Below are 24,400 nucleotides of genomic sequence, written 5' to 3'. Positions count from 1 at the left end.
AGTCTTACTCATCAAAAGTTAAAAGCCTGGGAATATTTGCCTTATTTTCGAAAAAAGGGGAAACAACCCCTAAAAGTCATAGAATCCTAATATAAAATCACACCATCAGATTCAGCTTATCAGAGTATCTACTGCATAGGTTTCAAGCTCCTATCTGCAAAAATCACTAATGCGTGTTTATTTGTGTTTTTTTTCTTCCCAGTGGTGATCGTATCGACCCAGTGGCCCTAGAATATTACGAGAGGGCTCACTCGAATGTAAATGAAAAGTTCTAATGCCCTTTTTAAGTTGCCAAAAATTGGCGTTCAACTAGACCCTCTCCCATGCTAATTTTTATCTCAAAGTCACCCGATCAAAATCTCGAGATCAAAGATAAATATATCTTTGAGGATGACTTAGTCCTCCACAGCCCCTTGGGGAAGGAATGTAAGTTTTGAACTTTAGTAGTATCCCCATAATGCTTTTAAGGGCACAGATAGGGAGTATACTATCGGAACTTCTAGCCCCTCAAGACGTTATTACGTGCACCTAGGTCTGATGCAATAGCGCACATGTATAGTACACCCATAGCTTACGTAATTAGGATTGAGGCTGACTCAATCTCTTGTGACTTTGCTTCAGTATTAAAAAAAGTTCAGTGTGTCAACATCAAGGATACATTAGTAATGGATGGTTTTACTTTATTGGATATTAAAGGTGCCAACAATAGCGTAATGAAACCTAGAGTAACTAATGTCGCAGTAGAAATAAAAAGAGTTGTCGGCTAACCCTAGAATGGGACGAGATTTTTGCACAATATGTTATATCATTGAGCAAACTCAAGTAGGAAGAACAGTTATGGTTTTCAGCAAAAGTGAATATAATGCATATACAAAGATTACTAGACGGATTAAATGAAGTAGTAAAATATATTGAGGACAATGATCTGAATAAATCTATAAAAAGAGCAAGTTTGTTACTGGCGAGATCTGTTGTTAGTCTAATCGGTGGCGAGAGTGTAAGGATTAAAAATAAGTGGGTTTGAGAAACAAAAAATCATAAGGAATCTATTGACTTTCGAAAAATGGTTAATTGTAAATGATGATTTCCTTGAGGTATCTCTTCAAACGCAAATATTCTCTCAAAGAAAGCTTAACGATATAACGAGAAATGAGTCTCCATCATTGTACTATTGTATGGATCTTTTAAATCGTGGCCCAGATGCATTTACTCAATTTATTGATATATTAAGTGAAACAAAACAAAATAATATAAATTTTGTGACGTCACTCTTCCTCCTCCTAGAATATTTTTCATTTTCCCTAGTCAGTTTGTTTTTGGAAGTGAGGCAGTCAACATCGGAAAATGTTTTACACATGTCCATTATGTTTGTATATATTGGGCAGCTAGTTATCCTGTGAGAATTGTACTTTTGTTGATGTCTATAATGAAAAGTGTAGATTATGCAACCCATGTAAATTGCATAGAGGACACGCAGAGAAAACTGAACACTATTCCTGTCTTGAAGAGATTTATGACTCTCACCTTAGAGGTTTCCAATGCTCCAATTTCCACTATGATAAATGTAATCAATGAAAAAACACTTACCCTGGTATGATTGCAAAAAGTCTAAAAGTGATTTACGTCTATTTAAGAAACTGGTATCGCCATGGTTTTAAATTGTTTTGGAAGAAGAACCTGGTCTATACTTCAATTGCTAGAATAATAAATGAGTCTGGCCTTTACGACATCGCTCTGAAGATGCAGGTTGCTATGATTATAAACCTATAGACTTTTATTCGGGTGTTACAGAAAGCGATTCTTCTTATGATAATTCTGTACGTTACATTGCTGCAAATAAGGAAATTGAAACACGTGAGTTTTATAACATGAATAAAAACAGTATTGTTGACTTTAGGAAGAGATATAATAACAATGAAGTTACATTATATTGTAGAAAATGTGGCACTGACTTTGCCTACCAAGATGAATACAAGTTCAATTCTACGAGCTACTGCCACTTATCGTTCTCGATGATTACCTATACGTGAAAGAAGAAATAATCATTTATTTATTACCCACTTGTTTTAACGAACTAAGCGGAGTAAAAACACTAAAGAAAAGAAAAACAATACAAGACAGACAATACAATCGATACAATATAATCAAGGGTGGTAACAGGGTTCAGTACCTAATCTAGCATAAAGTTTTTTTTTAAACAAAGATAATATTCGTGGCACAAAACTTTCTATTAACCTTCCGATCTCTATATGAACACGGCAGATACAACACATATTTGCCATAACGAAAATACAGAACTTCTATATTTTGTAAATCTCGACTATTAAGAAACGGACGTTAACCGGCCAGAAATAATATAGAATGATCGCAATCCCAATATGTAGATTAATTTCTGGATAAAGCCTTTCGTAAAAATCTGCATCGGTTCAGGACAATTCTCGCGTACAAAATTTTAAATTTACTTTTAACATAATTATTTTTATCTTTATTATATATTATTTATCTTTTATATATTATATTTACTTTTTACATTTTTATTATTAAGTTTGAGGTCGATTTCATCTAAAGACTTAGAAACAAGCTGGATTGACTTAATTAGACTAGATTGAGTGCGGCTAATGAAAAATAAATAATCTGTATATGTCATATACGGAAGATTTATTTAACCAAAAACATGATGGATTAATACGTGGGAGAACAGAATAAAGACAAGTATTAAAAAGATACGGGGATTGGATTCTTCCTCGCCTAAGACCAGAACGGATAGGGATATTATCAATGTAAGTATCACCTGATTTTAGTTGAGCATATGAATTAGCATACCAAAAGTGAAGAGTTGATATAATAGCCACATTTACATTAAGTGTCCAAATAAAGGATTTGTACATACAAATTTTACTAATAAACAAATTTGAAATCATTCTTAAACATTTCACTCTTAGGGTACTGAAATTTATATTATACATGTAAGAAAGAGTTTTTCGACTAAAAAGTCGTTCAGTCGAGGATTGTCACCATAAATGCTAAAAAATTCACTGTAAGTATATTCGCGACATCGGAAAATAAAATATGATAGTGCATGAAAACTACAGCTTTTGGTTGATAAATCTTGCACTCGTATTTGATTTTGAGTTTTGAAATAATTGTGAATCTCGATCTAGGGATTGCATTGTCAGTCGATATAAGGTCCTCTAGGATTTATCAAAGGATGAATTGTAGAGTGGAATTCCATTTACTTTACATACAAGATATGATTGTCGAAACATTTCAAATTTATATGGAGAATTTGTCCATGATTCAACAGCACAGTTACTTTTTACAAAAGCCAAAGCAAGCTTTAAAGGAATTTCCTCATTGATAAATGAAGATTCAGTGTAGGTGTGAGTCCCCGTAGAAATATGTCGTTGATTCGTGATTGTAGGAGGAAGGAGCAATTGACGTTGTTTCCACTTGCTCTTAGTTTTCAAGTGCCAAAGCAACATAACTTATAACTTGTAGTTTTCGTACATGAAGTTTTGCCGAGGTGAGTGGAAACTGTCATATCAGGTGCAGTGCCAACTACTCTTCGCAAAATAAAATTGGACGGTATAAATTGTAGCTTTATATCAATCTTTACGTTAGGAGGCAACCTTTAAGGTACATGAAATATCTCGTGGTTTATTTTTCCAACCAAGTGTAAGTTTTTAGTTTTTGCACCTCTAAGTATATTGCTAGTGTCAATGTCCGTTTTATTATAGGACTTGGTATCTACCAAGTGACAAATAGCGATCGCAAATTCTATTGGTCTGTCGGTCCCGGTTTTGTTAGTTTAGGCACTTCCAGGCAATCTAGGACTATGCAATTTGGCAGGCGTATCAGGAACCATTCGACCATCTGGGGGAAGGGGAGTGGGGGAACGGTTAAATCGGAGAAAATCGAAAAATGAGGTATTTTTTAACTTACGAACGGGTGATCGGATCTCAATGAAATTTGGTATTTAGAAGGATATCGTGTCTCAGAGTTCTTACTTCAAGATTTGACCGGATCTGGTGACATTTAGGGAAGCTGGGGGGGCTAAAATCCTGGAAAACGCTTAGAGTGGAGGGATCGGGATGAAACTTGGTGGGGAAAATAAGCAAAAGTCTTAGATATGTGACTGATATAACCGGAACAGATCGTCTCTATTTGCGAGAGTTGAGGGGAGGGTTAATTCAGAAAAATTTAAAAATGAGGTATTTTTAACTTGCGAAGGAGTGACCAGATCTTAATGAAATTTCATATTTATAAGGACCTCGTAAATCAGATCTCTTATTTTAAATCCCAACCGGATCCAGAGTCATTGGGGGGAGGGGAGTTGGGATAGAACTGGAAATCTTGGAAAACACTTTAAGCGGAAAGATCAGGATTAAAATTGGTGGGAAGAATAAAAACAAGCCCAAGATACGTGACTTACACAATCGGACCGGATCCGGTGACATTGGGTGGAGTTGGGGAGGGAACCTAAAATCTTGGAAAACACTTAGAGTTTAGGGATCCAGATGACACTTGGTGTGAAATATAAGCAGAAGTCCTAGATACGTGATTGACATAATCGGAACAGATCCTCTCTATTTGTGGGAGTTGGGGGAGGGTTAATTCTGAAGAATTAGAAAAAATACGTATTTTTAACTTACGAGGGAGTGATCGGATCTTAATTAAATTTCATATTTAGAAGAACCTCGTAACTCAGATCTCTTACTTTAAGTGTCGACCGGATCTGCTGTCGTTGGGGTGGGGGGAGTTGGGGGGACAGGAAATCTTGGAAAATACTTAAAGCGGAGAGATCGGGATGAAACTAGGCGGGAAGAATAAAAAAATGTCCAAGGTACGTGACATAAATAATCGGACCAGATCCGTTCTCTTTGGTGGAGTCGGGGGGGGGGAGTAATTTGGAAAATTTAGAAAAACTAGGTGTTTGTAGCTTACGAACGGGTGATCAGATCTTAATGAAATTTGATCTTAGAAGGATCTTGTGCTTTAGAGCTCTTATTTTAAATCCTGACCAGATCCTGTGACATTGGGGGGAGTTGCAGGGGGAAACTGGAATTCTTGGAAAACGTGAAAATTGAGGTATCTTCATCTTACGAATGGATGATCGGATTTTGATGAAACTTGATATAAAGAAAGATCTTATGTCTCATACGCTCTATTTTCAATTCAAATCGATTCATGACATGGGGGGCTGGAGGGGGAAAGGTAAACGCTCAGATTGGAGGGATTGGGATGAAACTTGATGGGAAGGATAAGCTCAAGTTATAGATACATGGTTGACATAATTGTAACGGATCTGTTCTCTTTGAAGGAGCTAGGGGGTGTTGATTGGGAAAAAATAGAAAAGTTAAGGTATTTTTAACTTAAGAACGGGTGACTGGATCAAATCCCGACCAGATCTGATGACATTGGAGGGGGGGGAGTTGGAGGAGGAAATCGGAAATCTTGAAAAACGCTTAAGAGTGGAGAAATCGGGAGGAAACTTTGTGGGCAGAATAAGCAGATGTCGTAGATACGTAATTTACGTAACCGTACTGAATCCGCTCTCTATTGGGGAGTTAGGGGTTGGGGATCAGTGCTCTGCCGAGTTCGGTGCTTTTGGACGTGCTAGGACGATGAAAATTGGTAGGGATGTCAGAGAGTTGCACAAATTGATTTGACAAAGTCGCTTTACTCGATTAGATCATCTGGGGGGCCTAAGGAAGAGGAAAAATGAGGTATTTATTATAACTTACGAATGGGTGGTCGGATCTTAATGAATTTTAATATTTAGTAGGACCTCATGACTCAGAGTTTTTACTTTAAATCCCGATCGGCATTAAGCCTCTGATTTTCGTTTTTAATCAATCTATTGATTCTTAGAATTATTTATATAGAGTTATATGTAGCTCATACCTTATGAGCTCTTGGCCCTTCTGGCCTCGTCACAAGTGTTATATTAGCTCTTAGCGTTTGTATTCGTATCCAATAGTCATGCCTCTCAGTTTTTTATAGGACATAAGAGTCATCAAAATGAATTGTATATAACTTACATAGTTTTAAAGATTATTGCTTGTGCTCACCAATGTTCCATTTATGTAGACACCGGTTGGCTAAATAAGTTGTATAGTACACAATTTTCATAGGATGCCCCCTCTGCTGCACTTGGTTTTTCATTTTTAGATTTTTTGACAATCAAATCTAAATCTATAAATGTGGAAGTCAAATCTACGAATTAATCTTCACTGGCATAAATTTGAAGACGTACGTTTTCCGAGAGCGGTTGCTGCGGTTAAAATTGTTCATAGTAACCATGTTTTACACTCACATATACATTTTCTCCATTGAAAAAATTTAGATATGAGTTGACCGAATGATGAGGTTCTTTATGGGGCAGATATGCCATTTTTTGAAAAGGCATCTTTTTTCGATCTGACAGAATTTACTTGCTTTTTCTTTTCTGACGTGATGGATATTTTACGCTTCCGCCCTGACTTGAGACTGATGAGATTTTTCTTAACCTTTTTAAACATTTTCCCGCTTTGTCGGGATTTCAATCACTCGCCGATGGATCGTGAGCTAGACCTAAGATTTTCTGAAATACTATCTTTAAAATCCTTCCCAGAGCCCCAACCAAGTAATGTAAAGGACGCAAAATACGTGACAACCGGTGCGATATTTTTTTAGCCAGAGATAATGCAGAGTGAAACAACGTAACAAACCAATTGCCGAGACCGTAACTTGACATTGACGAACGACCCCTGTAATAGTCCATCTCATGATCCAATTGTTGCGGTCCAAGAGTTGCAACATAGCAATCAATATCAGAGCAAACAAAAGTATTTTTTCCATTAGCCATCTAGTTATTGAATAAGTCGAAAATGACATGTAATATCAGCCAAACCTTTTATTATTGCTAGAGGATCGCCCAATTCACTTCTTAACGTTAGATGACAGACCTCTAAATGCGAAGTGTTGACTGGAATAAATTGAAGGTGCTTTATATTGTAGTGGTGAATGTGTTTATATGTGGTTTTCCGATCAAGAATACGTAGAAGGGGGAAATTGTCATTACCAACTCTCGATGTCTCGACAAAGGATGCGTAAAGAATTATACAATTTTCTAATGAGAAGCCAGGGGGATAGTCTTGCGAAATGATACTTTCCATCTCACTGATGCTTCCAGTGCTTTGACCATTGATTATATTTTGTTTAAAACTAAGATCATCTCCCAGATTTTCTTTGAGATTAACCTTCTCATTTCCAGGGGAGAAGTAATGTAAATCTAGCCCTGTTCCAATTAATAGTTAAAACGGATTGCACCATTCTTACGAGAAGGGATTCTTCTATTGATGGCTCGACACAAATCAGTCGTGCTACCATATTCCTTGTATGATAATGTGTTGAAAGGATATTCACATGATCTCGTTGATTCTATCCCCTCCTCACTAATGAGTGGCCAATCATGAGGTCTAACTTTAATCTCATATGCACGATATTTTCTCAGGATATCAAATGTATTTTTAAAAATACAATCAGGAAGAGCAACTTCATGCCCTCCCTCAAATTTGATGGAGAGAGAGAGTTTTGTCAAAAAAATTGCTTGTTTTATTTAAATCGTCATAGAGGGGGTCAGAGGCATTGGACATGAATGTCAAATAAAAATCATTAGACATTGTGAATGTCCTTAACGGCAATCCAAGAATCAAAATTTTGTCGATTCCTAGAGCCGTATCCTAGCCAGTGAACAAGCAACTGTCTCCTACCGTTGCGAGTGTGACTCTTTAATATCTTTTCAATTTGATACATTCCATTATTTTGAAGTTTTGTAATTCATAATCATAAGAACCGCCAAGAATTTCGTCATCTTTCATGTCACGTAGACAGTACGTTACAGGTTTAGTGTATAAGACTTTTACTCCTTAATAAGTTCAGTGGACCTCTCGTAATTCCCTTTTTCAAAAATAGTAGTTCGATTGATTCGAATTATATCACCAACATTAATTTTTTTCGTCACAATCTTTTCATTGGAGTATTGTTTAGGAAAAATGTCATGTATATTGTTACTGTGATGAACTTCAGGAGGACTATGATTGAAAAAAGATTGATAAGGACGTTGATTATTAATCAACATGATTTTATCTAAATCTTGACTAAAAGCTGCAGTATTTTTTAGTGTATAATATTTTGAAATTGAAAGTCGAATGGTTCTTATCATTCGTTTAGCCAACGCCGCCTTTATAGGACTGTGACTATGATAGAGTATTGTATTATATTTAAATGAAACCTTTTTTACATGTGAATTAACAAATTCACTCACCGACCTGTTTGAATTTTCCTATAAGAATCTTTTTCGAATATAGATTCAAGGGCTCTAGCAACTTCGTCACCTCTCTGAATGCAATGGAACGGCGTATGCATAACGACTAAAAACACTGATTGCAATTAAAATATACTTTTGCGGTCTATTATGACGTCTTTGAGTCTCATCTAGAGTTAAAAGATCTTTTGTAATATACGTAAAGGAAAAATGGCTTTAGTTTTTCGATAATAATTACCGCGAGCTCAATTATCTTGATGAAGGGTACAGCTGGGTTCATTCTGTAAACACTCTTCTGCTAGCTTCTTTTCAACTCCAGCTACTTTAGAAAGTGTAGTGGAGGAGCTTAAGTCCGTCGATTTTTGAATTGAAAAGGGAATAGTTGTGGGAAAAGTCAAGTCATGGCCAATTGTAGAAAAAGCCAAGACAGATTGTCCAATTAAATGGGTATCAAGTCAAGGCTAATTTTACCCCTTTGATTGCCTTCCCGCCTCACCAAAATTCTCATAAACTCGTTTCAAAACTTGAGCCATTTTGAACGTAAACGCCGCGTGAAGCGTCCGCTACCCTTTTGCATACTAAATATGGTGGAAAGACACTTTGGTTTAATACCCTTTAAATCGCCACACTCACTTGGCGTGCTTTCCGAAAACGAGTATCTTTTAATATTTCTCCAAATTATTTTAATCGTTCTAAAACAATTTTATTCCAATAAAAATTTTTTGGAAACCCAATAAAATTCTTTTACGATTTCAAATCAAATCTGATACCAAACAGATTAAACTGAAACTCTTACCGTGGATTAGAACTTCATTCTTTTTGTCGCCAATTTGTACACATTCATTTTCAGCGAGATATGTCAAGATCCTTCTACTTTGCTCACGATACGAATCGGGCATTAGGTTTACAACCCTTGATGCACCCCTTAGATAAATCTTCCTATTGTTTTGGCGTTTTTAAAGTTTCAGAGCTTTCAGTAGTTGGAGCTTGATCAATGACATGTACTTTGAAACGTTTTTCACGGTAGTGTTTATGCTTATCAACACGTTGAAGTGCATTTCGAAGCATAACTAATTTTTATCGTTGGCAATTGTTTCATTGTTAATACATTTATCAAGATTTTGTTCAAAATGCTCTTTTGGTGAAAAAGCGAGTTAGATTGGTGTCAATTTATAGGATATATCCATTTCTAGAGAATAGTGTTTATAAATCCTGTGATTATCTGCAGCAATAATGAAAAGATGCTACCATCCACTTGAACAAGTCGTTTTGTTTTAAAGATTTTTCCTTTCTTTCCGCAAGCTAGGACACGTACAAGGGATCGATGTTGTCTTTTCTGTTGCCTAACACCTTCTGACAGTAGACCATTGCCTTCAGTTACATTAAACAAACCTCACAGAGGAGATTAACGAATTCATTGTCAATACCATGTTTGAGTGTAGCCTTCCTATGCCATGGTTTTGAATTACCTAGGACGGAAAATAAATATCTGTTTTCATGTAGATTCTTCAATGTTATGATGGCAACTAATGACTTTTTTACTACCCGTAGGTAGATATACGGTAATTTGATTGTCAAAATTATCCATTACCACACCTTATTCTCTGGGTGGGTTTTGATTGAGATTCAATAGAATGTGTTCATAAGATTTATTAGTAACTTGATTGTATTCTGAGAGTAAAAATTTCGGTTCTCCAGGATATATTTGCTTTATTGACGTTATGAGAGCACTTGAAAAGAATTTTTCGTAATAAGACAGGACCATGATTAACAGTAACATCTCTTGAGACCATTCTTTAATGGATTCGACTAAATCATCAATAATCAACCAAGAGTATGGTTCAATAATATTAAAAATGTCAAATCCTCGTATGCATTTTATGTTTGGTAGAATATCCTTTATTTTATCATAGGATTCTTGCCACACACTATAGCAATAATAGATATTTTTTTAGTTTTCTAAAAACATTTTATTACGATTTTGAATTATTTTTATTAAAATTGTTGTTTTACCCGACATTGAACGTCCGAAAAGAAAATTTTTAATGGTATTTTAAGTTTATACATATTCCCCCAATGTCAAAATACCACCGAGTGAACCTAATCTCGATCTCTTTAAAAAACACTTAACAAATAGAATACAAGGTATCTCTAATGCATAAATAAATACACTACAATTTCTTAAAACAACATAAAATAGACACTTGAATATATTTACATGGGCTATAAAAAACAATTCGACATGCCACTGGGCGAGGAGGCCGGGCAGGGCTGGAAGGTGCGGTAGGCAGAACGGTGACCGGAAGGCATGGTCGGTGCGAGCTGGGGTTGGTTGACAGCATGTAAAACAATAGCAAAATATAAAGTACTATTTGAAACATTGACTCTGCTTTGCGCAAAAAATATAAAAAATAAAATCTATAAATACAAACAAATAAAAATGCAAAAAACACTACATATGAAAAAAACACACTGATGAGCTGGAAACTGTCGGGGTAGAGATTGAGAAAGCTGTTGGGATAGAAAAAAGAGGGCCCTCCACCCACCGACTATCGAACTTTCTCCAGACTGAGACGCCGTCTATAATCTACATATACGTTTCAATATGAAGTAATATAGTGACCATGTGATAATACCTTCACACCAGCCGTATATATATGGACTTTATCCGATATGGTCGAAATGGTATTTTTCTCGACTCGAACTGTATTGTATTTAAATATTAAAGACCGAATCGCTATGACCTTCGCTCTTGGAACTAAATTATTCTCTACACAGTTCCTGTAAACACTCATATTGAAATTTTCCTTTACATTGTGCGAAGGCACCCCCTTACAGACTTTTATGTCCTCATCATGTGTTTGTACACAGTACACCTTCGGACCAGCAAGCACACCATGGGATATCAAGTCGCTCCCCGTCTCAGATTTCAAAAATAACAACTGATTTGGGGCCTGGCGCTTCGCTAGCTCCGGGTAAATGGACTCGTCCCAGTTGGTATAGTCTCTTCGAGACCTAATGTGCTTACCATTTTCCAAATCGTCTAATAAATTATCAGTTTTAACTTTTAACAACAATGGATCTGTGCCCCCATAATAAGTTTGAATTTGCCCCTCCCCCAGCTGTTTGAGCTTGCACACATTGAAATAAAATTCCAGTGTGAGTTTTTTGGAAATTTCTGGAATGGCACGGCCAGCGGCAATGTTTTTATTTAATTTTACACCTCTTATTTTCTGTTTTAAGAGGACCATATTGGAGCCCATGAAATTGGATCTGCAACGATTCGGGTACATTCTTTTGGGTCAGTGACAACGTCACACCGTCTCCTATTGCCTACAGTCTTGCACATCCTACCAAAGGCCAAATTTAAAATGAATTAAAATTTCTTTTTGACCTTTTTTCTTTTTGGAACGTTTACTGACATAGGTGTCAATAAACGTCTTCATGTATGTCTTTTGGTTGAATTGGAGGGCGCCATGAATTTTGTGACATTGAAATCATTGGCCAGGATCCACCGCAAAAGAATGTGATGTACAACAATCCTCTGTTTTGGATGAAAGTCAACAGTAAGGTTTTGTTTTGAAGGTGTCCAGTGTATACCCCCATCCTCTACCAAAGATAAATTATAGGGGTCGGCAATAAGCTTTTGTTCTGAAGGTGTTCAGTGCTTACCCCACCCTCTGCCAAAGATAGATTATAGGGACTCAATGAATCCCTAGGTGCCGGTTATTTATGCAAGGGAAAACAAATTTCTTTACTGAGTCATGAAGTTCCACTGGCATTCCACCATCAATTTTGAAAAACCATCCCTGTGGTCAATTCTTCTCAATAGTCATAACGTCAAGGAAATTTGGAGCAGAACGATTGACCAACTATTTGTAATTCCCACTCGACAAAGGGAGATGAGACATTGCCAACGGAAAAAGGGAATTCATATCCTAGAGAACTGCATTCGACTTTTCACTGGTGCTTTGCCCAGTTGGATCAGTTTCCTTGATACGATCCCCGTGGATAGCAAACCGTCCCCGCATGGATTCCTCTGCAAATAAGTGCTGATGCTCCTCGGTGATCAGACCTATTTTTTAATCATTGATTTTAAGAAGTAGATCTATCACTAGCTGAATAGTTAAAAATAATAACCCAAATCCAACACAAATTTCTCGTATTTTTTATCCATGTTTTTACTGACAATATAAAGCAACGTCAATATATCACTTGCCAGGTACATTTTACAATAATCCTCCCCATTTGTACATCCTCTCGTAGCTGAAACTTTTTTTTTAAATCCATAATTGGCAGCGGTGCATTGACGATCGTGAAGTGAATCATAAAACGCTTCGATGGGGGCAATTTTCATCACGTAGCTTTGAGATGGAGTTATAGTACTCATACGGGTATATACCCTTAGACATTAATAAATCATTCATTTCATCGTCTGGAAAGTGCTGTTTAAGGAGGGAAAAAATATTAAAATGAAATTTTTTTTTGTACATAATTTAGTTGGGGAAGGGTTTTGGGGAAGAAACTAAGTCTAAAAAGCGGATTCTATTCAAGTATATATTACCGTTTTTAACCGGTTGAATTCTAAGAGCAGCAACTTCTCAGATGATTTGGGTATGATTTTACATGAAAGAGACCCATCTACCCATGCGTCATCTGGGTCTGCAAGAATCGCTAATTTTTGCATGCGGGGGGGGGGGGGGCTGAAGGCCCTGCATCATTGCCGTGTAGGGTGGTAGTGGGCCCATTCTCGCTGCTTTGCTGGGAAGCCACGGAAGGGCCATATCTCCACATTGTAGGGTGGATGTTGTTGCCAACTTATCGCATACACTCGCCCTCTTTTGGAAGAAGGTTAGAACTTTCCTTAAAAAGAAATTAAGTTTTATTTTTCATGTTTTGAAAAACATCTTGCTTTGATCATTTATGGAAATTGGTTTTTATAAAAAGAAATGTACGTGATTAAAATACATCTTTTTTTCACAGATATAAATGAACATTTAAGAAGCGTGAAATTTAGTTTTCAGAAATATCTCACCCCATTGTTCCTCACCCGCCTTAACAGGACCAAAATAGATGCACCGAACCGAAAGTTCAACGTGTAACCCTTTGCTCTATGAAGAATTTAAGAATTTAACCATAGTAAGGGAACAGAAAAATTTGAGTTAACGAATATCATAGATCATAAACTTGTTTTTTTTTCTTTCTGTAATATAGTAAAGGACAATATCCGCCCCGTTTTCATGATTATGGAACAATAATATGTTATATTGACCGATTGAAGTCGGAATAGTTAGAAATTTAGATTACTCTCCTAAAAAATCAAGGATTATATTTAACAAAAATTTGCCGGCTGGTAAGAATCCCCTTTCATGTAATTATCAGAAGAACAGTTGTCAAATTAAGACTTTACATGATGGAAAGGTGTTATAAAGAGCTTAACCAACCGTATCTGTTTATACTTTTTTTTTAGCTGGCTGCTTCGATTAGTGGAAAGTGCTTTGAAATAGCAGACGACAAAAGTGTATATTTTGTGAGAAAATAAGATTATTCTATCCGTAATAAAACTTTTTTTAATGGGGGCGGATTAAAGCACTTAATGGAAAGTGCTTTGAAATAGCAGACGACAAAAGTGTATATTTTGTGAGAAAATAAGATTATTCTATCCGTAATAAAACTTTTTTAATGGGACGGATTAAAGCACTTAATGGAAAGTGCTTTGAAATAGCAGACGACAAAAGTGTATATTTTGTGTGAAAATAAGATTATTCTATCCGTAATAAAACTTTTTTTAATGGGGGCGGATTAAAGCACTTAATGGAAAGTGCTTTGAAATAGCAGACGACAAAAGTGTATATTTTGTGTGAAAATAAGATTATTCTATCCGTAATAAAACTTTTTTTAATGGGGGCGGATTAAAGCACTTAATGGAAAGTGCTGTGAAATAGCAGACGACAAAAGTGTATATTTTGTGAGAAAATAAGATTATTCTATCCGTAATAAAACTTTTTTAATGGGACGGATTAAAGCACTTAATGGAAAGTGCTTTGAAATAGCAAACGACAAAAGTGTATATTTTGTGAGAAAATAAGATTATTCTATCCGTAATAAAACTTTTTTAATGGGACGGATTAAAGCACTTAATGGAAAGTGCTTTGAAATAGCAGACGACAAAAGTGTATATTTTGTGTGAAAATAAGATTATTCTATCCGTAATAAAACTTTTTTTAATGGGGGCGGATTAAAGCACTTAATGGAAAGTGCTGTGAAATAGCAGACGACAAAAGTGTATATTTTGTGAGAAAATAAGATTATTCTATCCGTAATAAAACTTTTTTAATGGGACGGATTAAAGCACTTAATGGAAAGTGCTTTGAAATAGCAGACGACAAAAGTGTATATTTTGTGAGAAAATAAGATTATTCTATCCGTAATAAAACTTTTTTTAATGGGGGCGGATTAAAGCACTTAATGGAAAGTGCTTTGAAATAGCAGACGACAAAAGTGTATATTTTGTGAGAAAATAAGATTATTCTATCCATAATAAAACTTTTTTTTTAATGGGGGTGGCTTTTAGCTGTTAATTCAATATAGATGGTTAGGGTAGGTGAAATTGGTGGAGGCATGGTATGGACAGAGGGGGGTTACCAACATAATAGTAGATGTCTGATAGAAAATAGGCTATTTAGACGATTAGCGGTTTAACATATGTTTATCTGATATAGAGAGTTGTAGTAGCTCAAATTTGGTGGAGGGAGGGTATAGAAAGAGGGAGTCTTCAGCATAATAACAGCTGTCCGATCGAAAATTGGTCATTTAGACCATTAACGGTTTAATACACAATATGCCCTTTACCAACTTGCTTGAAAGTGGTTTGAATGAATTTTGCGTTAAAATAAGGTGATTCTATCAGCGATAAAACTTTTTATAGGGGAAGCTGCTTTAGATGTTTTCTAGTATAGGGATTTATAGTAGATCACCTTTGCTTGGTGGGTAGATATATAGAAAGAGGGACTCACCAGCATATAAGCAAAAATCAAATTTTTCTTCAAATTTCTGAGAGCATCCATTTTAAAATGATATGGCACCTACAGGATTATATGTAAGACTAATGGAAATTCCGTTCTTGTAGCTGTTTTTATATCCCCCCGGAGACAATGGAATCACTCGGCTTCCATGTTAGAATAGTAGTAGATGTTTTCCAGGAAATAACGGGGATTCTTTGTTCTATAAAATCAAGGGTCTCTCTAACTGCTCTGCATGTAGAAAATGGCTGCAAATTTGCTTGCAGAAAATGGTGGATATATTGAGATGATGCAAAGACCATGTCCTTGCTTGGTTGGGAGGGCCCCCCTGATGGTTTTTAAAGGGAAATCTAGATTTTGAAGGGGGTCTCATAGGTCTTTTAAAAAGAATCAGGGAAACTATCACATAAAAATCTTAGAAATCCTGAAGTAAACAAGCCCCTAGAGGTTTTGAAAGAACCATCTTAGAAATCCTGGGTTAAAGAAGGCCGGACCCTCATAGGTTTTTTTAAAAGAAACTATTAGGTAAAACCCAAGGAAATCTTAATTTAGCTGGCTCCTTGAAGGTTTTTCCTACATCCTTAGGTTTTTTAAGCGTTACAACCATAGAAATAATGAAGCAACTCACGCAAGATTGCGTCACTCTCAGCCTCAATTACGTAGCATACAGTGTACTATACACGTGCGCTATTGCGTCAGACCTAGGTGCGCTTAGTAAGGTCTTGAGGGGCAAATAGCTTCAATGGTTTACCCCCTCTCTATGCCTTTAAAAGCCTTATAGGGATATTACTAACTTTGCCCATTGTTTTATATATGGTATTGGTTATTGGGAAGTATACAGACGTTTTCAGAGGGGATTTTTTTTTCTGGTGGGGGGTCAGGAGGAGAAGGTTACATGGGAGGATCTTTCCACTAGGAATTTTCCATGAAGGGGGGCGTCGGATTTTCCAGTATTATTTACAAATTGGTCAGAAATTAAATAGATGGTATTTCCGCGCTACATAGGAACTTAAAATACTGTCGTTGCATATTTCAAAATTAAGCTTAGAAATTGTCTTGAGAATTAAAAAAAACTCTCGTGGCCCATGTCGGTTGCCATTTGATCCAAGAAGTTCTCCTTATAGTCCAATATATCCCTCTATCAAAAAGTGATAAATCCCAAAATCGAGTTTGAAGTTTGCTTTCACCCAACTTCGTACCACTGCCTGCGGAAAGCAGTCCCATGATGAAGAAATGAACTTATTAAATTACCTTCATCTGTTTGGTCTCGATCCCCGTCTCATGTTATTATGCCCTCATTGTAACCAATCTTCTTTTGAAATTTAAATATGCTCAAGTCCTATTCTCCACATTTACATATATATTATTTGGGCTTTACTGGAATATACCTGGCCTGTTCTCGATTATTCTTATTATTTACGTTTAAGTAAGGCATGTTTAATCGCCCTTAAAACCACACACGAGGTCCATTGCACCAGTTTTGACTGTAAGACTTCTACTAACTACCAGACTCGTGAATTTTTTTTCCTGTTCTATCCTCTCCCACAACCTTATAAGAAATCGCCGTCCAAGAGACAAGTACCCACATTTCCCCATTCTCACTCCATTTCAGCACAAAATGGGTTGACATAAGCAGGTTTTTACACCGCTTTTTGTTTGTAATGTTAACGATTGATCAGTAATCGCACATTTTCTTTCATTTTTTTTTTCCGATTTTACTACTAGTTTTGTTCTAAAATTTCATATGTTTTTCAGCTTTTATATTTTGTACTTTTACATTCCCATTTCATGCACTCTTTCTGAAGATGCTTTTTATTTTTACTTTTGACAGTTGGACAAACATTGCAGTGCCAATATATGATAGTTTTGTTCTATTTAATGATTCATGGTAAATACAAAATCCGTGTTTTTCCCCTCAATTATTGTTTCAAATGAAAAGTTTTTTTTTACTTATAGCGGAAAACTTATATAAGTCAGCGGTGAAGAGATTAGGATATTCGCGACCAATTCAAATTGCAGCACTAGATGATTTGAAGGAAGCAGCTGGTCTTGGAAATATAAAGGCACAAGAAAGATTAGCATGGATGGATTTGCTGGATTTTGGTCCGACTGGTGTCCCTAGTTTGACTGTCCAAGCTGTCCAAATTTTTGAAAAATATGCAGCTGAGGGAAGTGCTGATTCACAAGCGGTACGTTAAAACCTTTCCATGTCACGTCATTTAATGTTTCTTCTTTTTGCATATTATTATTATGAGAAAGTTCAACCCTATCTAAAAACTTTAACATTCGAAGGATATTACTTTCTCACGACACGATGTTGTTCAAAGTTGGTAAATTCCTATTTTACAGATACATAGTATTAAGACTTTTGAAGGAAGATCAAAGAGCTTATTTCGGAAAGGATGGTTTAAAGCTTAGGAGAATGGCTTCTTAGTCCTGTTCCGGTTAATTTCGTGTGCTTTTCTCGAAATTGTCGTTGCAGCAATAACTGTAAACTAGCAAAGAGTGAATCACGGCCCATAGTAATCGAAAATTAAATGTAATAACGTAAAATATAATTTTCCCCAAGAACTGGTGTCTGAATATCTGTATTAACGCTTGAAAATGGATTCGATAGATCGAAAGGAAAAATGTATCATTGGAACCACCACGGTCAATAATCCTTAATCCGAGGTTTATTGCCCTCTTTTTAGAAACTGGAGAAAATCATATTTTTGTCTGTGAATCACTGATGTATCTCTTCTTTCTTTCTTTTTATACCGGCGCTAGCCCTAGTAAAAATCGATAGCCTCAAAAAACCTCGGTAGGTTCACTCTTTACTAGGTTCAAGCTAAGTCATATTTAAGTTTCTTTTTCATTTGATGTTTTTTTAGTCCATATTTTTCTCAGTTAAGAACACTGATCTAAGTTAGTAAACCAAAATACACAACAAACTTCGCCAAAACTTAAAAAAAATTAATCTTAGATAAGATAGCTCAATAACTCAAATTTTTGCAAAAAAATGGAAGGGAGTCTAAATAATTTAGCTTGATTTAATTCAACTAGTTTGCAAACTGTTACTCCAAGATAATATTACTCTTACTAGATTAGAGTGTCTTCTCCGGAATCATTTGATATCTAGTTTAGTTTTATAACTGTCATGTTAGAAAAGTTTCTGACACTCTCTATTGGAAATCTTGAATAGTTATCTACTACTGCTACTAACAACTCGATGCAGCACCAAGTTGCCTGAGGCCAACACAGCCACGCACGCTCCTCCTCTGTTCTAATCTATTCAAAGCCTCCCACTTTAAAAAACAGGGAACTTCCCAGAAAGTTCCCATTTCCATTAAATCTTTCTTTCTGACATCTTCCCACCCCAACCGCGGACGACCTGTTTTCCGTTTAGCCCTAGACGGTTGGCCAAAAAGGACAATCTTCGTTAATCTGTCATCCTTCATCTCCAGAACGTAACCCAACCATCCCAACATTTCTATCATTATAGCCCTAGAAAGCGGGATTGATCCACACTTTTCGTACAGTTTGCTGTTTGAGATACGGTCAGTCAGCCTGTTACCCTGAACAATCTGTAGGCAATTTCTTTGGAAAACATCTAGCAAATCTTCCTCCGCTTTTCGGAGCGCCCATGCTTCAGAACTATATTTGATCACTGTAGCTTCCAATATTCTAATAATGGAATCGAGTCCAAATAATTTAAGATTGTTTATATAAGCTTGATAATTTAAGCTTGACATTTTTAATGGAAGAATGGTTTATGGATATGAACTAAAGTCTAAAACTAAGAATTTAAAAATACATCCCAAGAATCTGTTTTTTATGCTGATTTTGGATATGTACATTTTGTTCAGTTTAAAGTTGTATGTTAAAAGTAGTTAGCATGAGAATATCTAATTAAGGAGATTTAAGGAGAAAATGCCCCCAAAAAGGAATATCATATCGAGGAAAATTACACCACTCTTGTAGGTGGTGCAATAAGACAGGTGAAACCGAGTGGAAGTTAAACCCACAGAAATATTTTTGGCCCTCTTGGTATACCAACCTTAAGAAGGGGACTTCATTCCTAATCCAGAAGTAATAATCTGTTACACAATGCAGTCGAAACATCCCTATTTTTGTCTAGAGGGAATTAAATAGACTCACCATCTTTTCTTGCTAAAACATACGAAGAAGGGAAAGTAAAACCAAAAAAATGTTTAATGTTGTAAAAGTAAATAGGAAATTAAAATAATCATGTGGAGCAAACAGGATGTACGTCCTGCCACATAGCTTTGCTGTCAGCGCTTGTTAGGGTATCACGAAACAAGCAAAATGACTGTTCATGATCCGCTTGCCTCTTCTGGAGATACGAACCCCTGAAGTGCCTCTACTCCGTGACAAGAAAACCGATAAAAATGAGAAACTCAAACAAAATGGCATGTTTCCCCGTTCCTCCAACTGGTATTGAATCTCCAGCTCTTCTTTACCTGACAGTTCTCAAACTCAGTGATCCTTAAACCCAACCATAAACATTGCTCAAATTCGATATTAGAATGTAGCCCAACTTTGTCATCTCTTTCTCGGGAAAAAGATGTGAAAAGACAAAAAAGTATGCCTACAATGCTTGTTTTTTTTTTTTTTTTAATATGGACAGATGGCTGGGTGGCATTAAAAAAAAAGACACCTTTCCGGGGGATTATATTTGAGGGATGCAAGAGACAGGTTTGGTTGGCATAAGAAAAAAAAATAGAAGAATATCGGAGAAACATAGTGGAATCACAACGATTTTGCTTTAGTTGACCACCACAAAAGAGTATTTTTATAAATTAGCACTGTAACTTGTTAACTTTTATACCGAACACTACTAAATGACACCCACCGTACCACTGCAACCCTAATTAACATAAAAATCACAAACAGGAAAAAGCCTAAGGCTTTTTCTTATTTGGAATTACAAGAGACGAACTTCAGAGAATCAGGGAGCTAACAAAGTCCTATATATGTCAGCCATCTCTAAAGCCACAATACCGATGAAACTTACATAATCCCCATTTATGATTAACCAGACTGATCCTTTATATAACAAACTCGTTTCAAGACGCGATTTTTAACTTTTAGTTACTATGAGCTGCAATTCGACTTTTATTAGATTCCAACTACAGCTTCAACCATGATACTATAACGCCTTCCCATACCCATAGACACCTTTCAGTTACTATGGGTTCGAGTTCGTTCTTTATTGTAGCCATTTATAAAGTAATCCTATTTTGATCTTCGTATGCAAGATGATTTTAATAGCATTTACTTCTACACTTTTACAAAAAATGTATCTTTTCGTAAAAAATTGATTCAACTTAAAAAGTTATTTTTGTGAGTAACAAATGTGGGGAATGTGTGGGAGAGGGAAAATTAGAAAAAACGAGGTATTTCTAACATACGAGTGGGTGATCGGATCTCAATGAAATTTGATATTTAGAAGCGGTGCTGCAACAAGTACTCCAAATTTTTACTTAAGTATCAAGTATTAAGTACTCATCATTTTTTTACTTAAATATCAAGTAATAAGTACTTTCCTAATTCTTACTTAAGTATCAAATATCAAGTACTTGCCAAAATTGTACTTAAGTATTACTTCAAGTACTACTTCAAGTATTTATTCTATGTATATATATATATATATATATATATATATATATATATATATATATATATATATATATATATATATATATATATATATTTCTTATATAAAGCCCATGCTACCTTTTTTTAAAGTCATTCTCAAGGCTTTCTTAGCCACTTCCCTTGCCTATAAAATGTCCCCTGTCATTCCTCTCTTGGAAATCTTAATCAAGAACCAGAATTTCCGTTTTATCGTTTTTAACCATTTCCCTTGTTCGGCTGGTACACACCCAATGAAGCCCTAGAAAATAATCTGAACCAATAAGACCTCTGAACCAATTTTCAACACAACAGCTTGAAAGCAAAAGACTTTCAAAACAATTAAGTGCAGTCAAAAAACTCTGGGTTGGATCAGACAGATCACATGACAGGATTAACACAGTGCACGTAGAGTTGAACTTCTGGTGATTAGTGTTCAGTCAAATCTGGCACGTTCGAAAAAATACACAGTTATTCTGAAACATATGGGAATGATAAAAAAAATATTGAAAATATTTTGTTCCCTTGTTTGGCTGGTAGACACCCAACGAAGTCCAAAAAATAATCTGAACCAATTTTCAACACAACGGCTTGAAAGAAAAAGACTATCAAAACAATTAAGCGCAGTCAAAAAACATGATTAGAATAATACAGTGCACATAGAGTAGAACTTCGGGCGATTAGTGTTCAGTCAAATCTGGCACGTTTGAAAAAATACAGGGTTATTCTGAAATATGTTGGGATGGTGGAAAAATAGGCTATTGAAAATAGAAAAATAAACTTTGGATTGGCTTTAAAACAGATAAAAGGTAATAAAGTAGTTCATTCTCTGATTCAATAAGTAAAAACCTTAGCAACAAAAAATTCAAATTTAAAAGTAAGGAGCCAAGTGAGTCAGTTGCAGACTTTTTTAATAAGAGAAATCAAAGCTCAGTAATCAAAAATCAAATGATGACATGTATCGCCCTCGGCACCTTTACAAGGAAACTGCCTCAAGTTTTTAAGTTAAAGTTCAGACTCGCTATGAAAATGTATGGAATCTATATCCTTTGGCTGGTTTTCACTCAAGCAAGCCGCATAATGTGTAGTCAATTCAGATGGTCGGTAAAACTCCCTACAAACATATATTAGAAAATCACGGGCCTGCAGCAAGCCCGCTGATTCAGACGCATTCTATACGGCTGGTCAAACTGCAGAATGAATGAATGAACTTTATTATCCGTAAAAGTATAAACAATACAAAGAACGGAGTAGTATAAATAACAAAAACGATAAACAGCAAGAAATAAAATTCAAACTAACAAAAGACAACATGGACTAATTAACCAGTATCAATATGGAAAAAAGGCTGCAGAGGGTCGTAAACGTGAATAAAGTAGATAGTCTTTTTACATAAATCATCACTGGAAGACCGAATCCAAGAAGGCATATCTATTAAACCAAATCGAGCAATTATTTTTCTATTTTGGTGCCATCTAGGAAGCCGGAGGAGGAATTTGCAATATCTGAAATAAGCCGCACGTAGAGTATGGGGATTTTTCTTACGAAACAGATGAGCCATGCCTCATAAAAACAAAAGCACAGTGGCACGATAAGCGTTATAAATCACGCACAAACCGTTGCGGTTGTAACGGCTTTTGTTTGGGGATATTTTTCCGTAAGCGACGCGTAGGTTTTTCATGGCTTGATTCACTAGGGATGAAAAGGTAGTGGAAAGTGTTGGACCGAAACACAGACCAAGCCAACTAACTAAAGAAGAACATGGCAGAATTGCAGTCCCAGCAACGGATGGAGTGATCACATAAGGGCTATTAAAACAAATAAACTCGCATTTAGACGCATTAACTGACGGTCCAATCTTAGATAGTTCATTGGTTAATATAGTAGATTTGGAAAGCAATCCACGGCGAGTCCGGGCAGCTAGAAGAACTTCGTCTGCATATGCAACAGAAGACAAACCAATATTACCGTAAGAAACAGAACTTTTAAGGGAACGCAGGAACGATGCAAGCACACATTTAAAGACAATACGGCAGAAGTTGCAACCTATCTATTTCTAGCAGCAGTTTTCACACCATAAAGTGGCAAAAACCATGAGACTAAGTCGAAAATCTTCTGAGAAAAAAGGAATAAAATAAGAGCTAAGAGCTCATATGGCACTTGTGACAAGGTCGGAAGAGCCAAGAGCTCATATGGCATGAGCTTTAGCAAAATTATAAGAATAAATAGATTAATTTAGAAGAAAAATCAGAGGCTTAATGCTAGTCGGCATTTAAAATAAGAGCTCTAAGACACAAGGTCCTTCTAAATATCAATATTCATTAAGATCCGATCACCTACTTGCAAGTTAAAAATACCTCATTTTTCTAATTTTTCCCCTACCTTCAGCTCTCCCCCAGATGGTTGAATCGGGGAAATTAACTTTATCAAGTCAATTTGTGCAGGTCCCTGACACGCCTACCAACTTTATTGTCCTAGCACGTCCAGAAGTACAGAACTCGCCAAAGCACTGGACCCCCCTAACTACCCCAAAGAGAGTGGATCCAGCCCGGTTTTGTCAATCACGTATCTACGACATTTGCTTATTCTACCCACCCCGATCTCTCCATTCTAAGCGTTTTCCAAGATTTCCGGTTTCCCCTCCAACTCTCCCCTAATGTCACCAGAACATGTCGGGGTTTAAAATAAGAGATCTGAGACATGAGTTCCTTCTTAATATCAAATTCAAAATTACCTCACGAACGGTCACCGGCTCTTAAGTTAAAAATACCTCAATTTTTGTAATTTTTCCGAATTAACAGCCCCTCCAATTCCCCCAAAGAGAGCGAATCCATTTCGGTTATGTCAATCACGTATCTAGGACTTCTGTTTATTCTTCCCACCAAGTTTTATCCTGATCACTCCACTCTAAGCGCTTTCCCAGACCCCCCCCCCCCCCAAATCTCCCCCAATGACACTGGATCCGGTCGGGATTTAAAACATGAGATCTGACTTACGAGGTCCTTCTAATATGAAATTTTACCCGATGAAATTCAAGATTCGATCACTCCTTTGTAAGTTAAAAATACCTCATTTTTTCTAATTTTTCAGAATTAACCCTCCCCCCAAAAGAGAGTGAATTCGTTCTGTTTATGTCAATCACGTATCTGGGACTTGTGCTTATTTTTCCACTAAGTTTCATCCCGATCCCTCCACTCTAAGCATTTTCCAAGATTTTAGGTTCCCCTTCCAAAGTCACCTGATCCGGTCGGAATTTAAAGTAAGAGCTCTGAGACATGATATCCTTCTAAATCTCAATTTAATTAAGATCAGATCTAATTTTTCTAAAGTAACCGTTCTTACTTTGTAAATACCAAGTGCCATACAAAGTAATTTTTCTCTCGGGACGGAATATTTGGTTAAAGATTGGCTTCAGTATGACTTATTTTGGAAA

At 36.1% G+C, this 24,400-nt stretch overlaps 1 protein-coding gene across 1 annotated transcript in view; it reads left to right on the top strand.

Moving 5' to 3' along the window:
* Positions 1-24,400, top strand: part of LOC136029221 (protein sel-1 homolog 1-like) — an 89,950-nt gene that overhangs the window by 17,918 nt on the left and 47,632 nt on the right. The window contains exon 4 of the mRNA XM_065707428.1: positions 17,287-17,519. Within this exon, the coding sequence (XP_065563500.1) occupies positions 17,287-17,519 (233 nt within the window). The remainder of the gene's footprint in view (positions 1-17,286; positions 17,520-24,400) is intronic.

Source organism: Artemia franciscana, chromosome 7 (genome assembly GCF_032884065.1).
Source record: "Artemia franciscana chromosome 7, ASM3288406v1, whole genome shotgun sequence".
Classification (NCBI taxonomy): domain Eukaryota; kingdom Metazoa; phylum Arthropoda; class Branchiopoda; order Anostraca; family Artemiidae; genus Artemia; species Artemia franciscana.
The sequence above is the reverse complement of the archived record's forward strand: the minus strand, read 5'-3'. Positions and strand labels throughout refer to the sequence as shown.